Source organism: Bactrocera neohumeralis, chromosome 3 (genome assembly GCF_024586455.1).
Source record: "Bactrocera neohumeralis isolate Rockhampton chromosome 3, APGP_CSIRO_Bneo_wtdbg2-racon-allhic-juicebox.fasta_v2, whole genome shotgun sequence".
Classification (NCBI taxonomy): Eukaryota; Metazoa; Arthropoda; class Insecta; order Diptera; family Tephritidae; genus Bactrocera; species Bactrocera neohumeralis.
Window position 1 is genome coordinate 37,617,166 of NC_065920.1, and position 4,946 is coordinate 37,622,111.

Sequence of the window (4,946 nt, forward strand, 5' to 3'; positions counted from 1 at the left end):
CTCAGTGAAAATGCTTTCATGATAATACTATGCCAGTGAGAACGCTATCCTGATGTACTATATGTCTATGTGTCAAAAATGGGTTGAATTGAGTCAATACTTCCCTTAGCCCCATATAAGTACCTAAAATATCTTTTTGTCTAAAATGGATAAAACTGAGAGAAATTAGATTCTTTGTCTGACGTTTTCCATATCAACTCAATATATTATATAATATTTCGCATATTCGGTCAAGTTTATATCACACATTTCACATTTCTTACTTGAAGGTTTTAGCGTAATTTTAATGAGCTATGCAACTCTGTCGAAATTTTCGTTGAGCATCGAAATGGCTGTCGAACAGAATTTACCTATCGACAGCGTAGCGTAGTGAATGGAAATTTGTGAAAATGTAGGTTTTTTGCGTTTATTTATTGCTTTATGGTAACAAATAATTAATTTATACTATTTTTGTTAATTTTATGCAGGTCGAAAGTCGTGAGCACTAAACAGCAGTTGGAAAAACTGGTATCCACAATTTGCAAGAGGGATTTGCACCAAAGTTCAGGCGGCAACAAAATGGGAGGGATTTGCTTTGGAGCTGAACTGTTTGGGTCCACCAACTAGACCAGCGGCAAAGTGGATGAAGGTTCATAAAGTTGTTATGTGTTTTTTGTGGAAATACATTTTTATTTGGACATTGTAGGTATGGGCTGATATGAAGTCAAAGACAAAGAAAAAACTGTCGCAAAACAAAGCGGAGTACAGAGCAACAGGCGGAGGTACTAACAGGCTGCAGGGATTTTCTAATACTGAAGAGAGTATTATTGGCTTACTTGAGTTTGATGCCTGCATAAACCCGCCGGGAGCCGAATTTGGTCTGGATATAAGTGGCGATGTTGAACCACAACTTCCAGCTCCACCAAATCCCACCCCACATCCTCAGGCTGAAGAAAGTGAAGTGGAGTTTCATTCTGAGGCTCACGAGCCTCCAGCACGCAAAACGCGGCCAATTAAAAAATGCAACAAGGCAGAGAGGCTGAGGTTACTGGACTCCCAGACAAATGCCCAGAAACAGTACTACAAAGAAATGGTCTCCACTTTAGGGGTCATACGAAAATGTGCTGAAGAAAAAGTGGAATACCTAAAGAAACAGTATGAACTGGATAAAAACGCAACAGAGGTAATGCTACAGCTGAAAATGGAAAAATTGCGGGTTTACAAAGAAGAAGTTTTAAAAAGCCAGCAAGATCGCAAATCAAAACTGCAGTTAAAACTTGCAATTTTAGAGCTAAAAAAAAATCTTTAAATAATTCTTAACTTTTATATTTAGATCTAAGTTTAAGTGCCTTAAAGAGACTGAATTAATATTTTTTGTTTTTATATTGCTATTTGGAAACTGTATATACTTCTAAGTAGAATAGGTAAATGAATTATGTGATATTTTTCGGTTTCTATTAGTATTTTAAGACTGTATATACTTCTAAGTAGAATAGGTAAATGAATTATGTGATATTTTTCGGTGTTTATTAGTATCTTAAGACTGTATATACTTCTAAGTACAAAAGGTAAATGAATCATGTGATATTTTTTGTCAAAAAGGTATTTTTTATTACGTAGATAAACATGAACAATGAATTCCATAATAAATATTTTGAATAAATAAACTTCTAATTAATTTTTTTTAATTATATCTAAAACGTTCTTGATATACGATTTCTAATTGCTGCTGCGTCCGAGTCGTTATCAGATTCAACTTCAATGACTCCACCATGACTGTCGTTTGCCTCATTAGGAAATTCTTCAGGAGAAATTTCGACTTTATAAAATATGCAAATGTTGTGTAAAGCTGCACAAACATTAATAATTTGTGTCGCCTTTTTTGGAGAATAGTGGAGAGCTCTTGCTTGTAACAAACATCTGAATCTATTTTTCAACACTCCAATAGTGCGCTCTACTATATTTCTTGCTCTCGAATGTTGTGTATTGTTTCTGCTTTCTGGAGATCCTTCTTCAGAATTTCTAAAAGGTGTCATCAAATATGTTTTTAGAGCGTATCCAGCGTCTCCTATTCAGAAAAAAAATTATTCTAAAAAATATAACGTTTTGCTTTTTTAGACAAACATATATGTACCAAGTAGCCAAGTATTGCGAAGACCATTTTCGACTTGCTGTTCTAAATATGCTTTCAATGCTGACATGTTGAAAATCATTGAATCATGCGTTGCCCCCGGATTCTTTGCATTTATATACCGTATGTTCATTTTATGATCACAAACCTGTAATTAATATAAAAGCCAAAAATGCTCAACTACAAATTTACGATAAACTTGTTTGCATACTTACAATCATAGCATTAATGCTAAAGAATCCTTTTCTGTTGTAATATAAATGCTGCAACTCCTTTTTGGGAGCCACAATTTTGATGTGTGTACCATCAACACAACCGATTACCCCAGGAAATCTGGTATTGCTATAAAAATGAGATTTTGCTTGTTGCATTTCAGCCTCGGTATAATTGAATTTTATCCATCTTTGGCAAATGAAATTCTCCAGGGCATCGAGTACCTCAGATAGTACCACAGACACCGTGGGCTGTGCAAGTCCAAGCATGTTTTCATTCCCTATACTACGTTGATACGATCCCTGAGCACAAAATCGTAAAGTTGTTGCCAATTTTAGTATATTGGGAATATATTTCGCTCGTGTGCATCGCTGCAGCATCTCCTCTGTAGCGGACAGCAAATCAACAAACGCCTCTTTCGACAAACGGAAGTTTTTTATAAATCTACAAATAAAATTTCCTAAATGTTGAACATGTAGAAACTTCTAACAAATAGCATTGTACTTACGTAGCGGAATCCAATTCCAAAGGGTTGGAAGCGTCCCTTAGCTTCTTTCTATTTCTAGCCAATTCCAGTAAGCTTTCATCCTCCTATGAAGAATCGCCAAACCACAACTCAGTCGTAGTCATATTTTATTTTAACTTTTATTTATATTTTCTTTATTTATAAAATATTAGTTAGTTTTACTTTCACACTTCGTAAACAAAACGCTTTTAGTTTTTACACCATCTGACAGATGTATACTATCGTGAACATTCAAAATGATTGCAATTCACAATAACGCCAATCTTCATCGAATGAGCGTCGTAATACCAAATGCAAATTCGTTCGACCAGCATTTTCGATCGTTGTCGAAGATCGAATGCAACTCATAATAGGGGCCCTAGTTTTTCTCATAACTACTTTTCTAGAAACGGTGTGCATTATATCTCAAGTTCTACTCAACCGATTCACATGAAATTTTATGAAATTTTACACAGAGCTTTCTTATACATTATAGTATCGCACTACGAAGAACTTTTGAAATTATTTATTTTTTTTTTTAATTCCGAACCACAAAAAAACAGGGAAATTACGAAACTTTTTTTCAAACCTCCACCATTTTGTAAAAAATTTTTTTTTATCAAAAACGTTTCGTAGTGTGATATCTACACTTTTGCTCTTCACGGATTTCGCATAAATTTTCATTTTAGGTGACGGAAAGGATTTACATATATCCTGCACACCAGGACAAGCCATTGTTTCATCAGTCTCTACTTCGTCGACCTGCAGTTTTTTTTTTAATTTAATTTTTTTTTCTTATATTATTTATGTTTTGTATTCTTAGAATATCAATAAAAAGCATGTAAAAAAATGGATAGTCAAAATAATTTTTGATTTACATATGTTTATCGCGTCAAAATTAATACCTAAAATTCGTGCTTCTAAACGAATACCCCCTTAAAAGAACTCAGAAGTTGGTCGATGTATGCGGTATAAAGACACCCGGATGTTCGAAAATGTATATATTACATACGTATATGGGCGGCAAAGTACTAACCCCAATCAACTTATTTTTAACAAGCAGACATACTTGATAGGATTGTCAAAGGAATACAACTTGTATTATCAGACATGTGCTGGAAATCGCGCGATTTCATTTGTTACCGAAATTGCAAATCGCCCGAAATGATTTGAGGTGTGATGAAATTCACTCGACGGTTCGAACTTAAACTCGAAACAGCTGATAGTCAAACAACTGATACTCAAACACAATTATGTGTGAAATATTTTTATAAATATGAGTATTTTTATTGTTTCTGCGTATTTAATATACCGAAATTATTGGAATAATAATGAGAAAGTTCGTATAAACTTTATGCACAATGTTAACATGCAGCTTCTGATTATTTACAGATTCATTTCGTACTGTAGGATAAATAAAGAAGCTAAAATTAGCAGCCACAATGAGTTTTCTGGCGGAAGGGGGATTTCAGAGATCCATTGGAAAATATTCCCATATCGCGCTTGACAGAACGACTGTGTCGAAAATTTTAAAACAAACGTTGAGAGCTTTGGAACGGACACAATATTGAACGTGGATAAAGTTCCGAATGTCTCATAATGAATATAGCCCGTTAAAACAATATTTTTATAACAAATTCCTGGAGTAATTGATGGCGTCGACGTGTGCGTTCCGTCCATTCAAATTGCTAAAACCTCATGATAATGAACATTTGTACCTAAATAGGAAAGACTGTTTTAGCATCAATGATAGTAAATTAACTAATGAGAAGTGCATATGTGTATATGTAACTTTGCATGTTTTCCGGTATGCGACTACAAAATGGTTATAAATTCTGTAGATGCGTGTCACCCGGGGTCAATTCATAGTTATTTTATTTTTAATTTTTCCAGTATAAAGCGGTCTTTATCATCTAATTATGAAGACGGTGACCACAACTCGTGGTTGTTTGGAGACTCTGGCTATGCTTTAGAACCATACATGTTCACACCATATTGCAATCCAGATGTTGGAACATCGGAACATAAATTCAATTCGGTACTTTCATAAGCTTGTAACATCATTGTAAGAGTGATTAGGGTACTTAAAAGTCGATTCAAGTGTTTGCAAACAGTTTT

General features: G+C 34.4%; 2 protein-coding genes across 2 annotated transcripts; one reads left to right on the top strand and one right to left on the bottom strand.

Annotated features, from left to right (window-relative positions):
* The first annotated feature begins 295 nt into the window (after positions 1-295).
* LOC126753000 (uncharacterized) lies at positions 296-1,288 on the top strand. Its single transcript, XM_050464094.1, has 3 exons — positions 296-391; positions 468-628; positions 686-1,288. The coding sequence occupies exons 2-3, from the start codon at positions 623-625 to the stop codon at positions 1,286-1,288; spliced, it is 609 nt and encodes a 202-aa protein (XP_050320051.1). The 5' UTR covers positions 296-391; positions 468-622.
* A 385-nt stretch (positions 1,289-1,673) lies between these two features.
* Positions 1,674-2,598, bottom strand: LOC126753001 (putative nuclease HARBI1). The gene is made up of 3 exons (XM_050464096.1): positions 2,326-2,598; positions 2,114-2,258; positions 1,674-2,047 (listed from the first exon to the last, which is right to left on the bottom strand). The coding sequence occupies exons 1-3, from the start codon at positions 2,590-2,592 to the stop codon at positions 1,674-1,676; spliced, it is 786 nt and encodes a 261-aa protein (XP_050320053.1). The 5' UTR covers positions 2,593-2,598.
* Between the last annotated feature and the right edge of the window lie 2,348 nt (positions 2,599-4,946).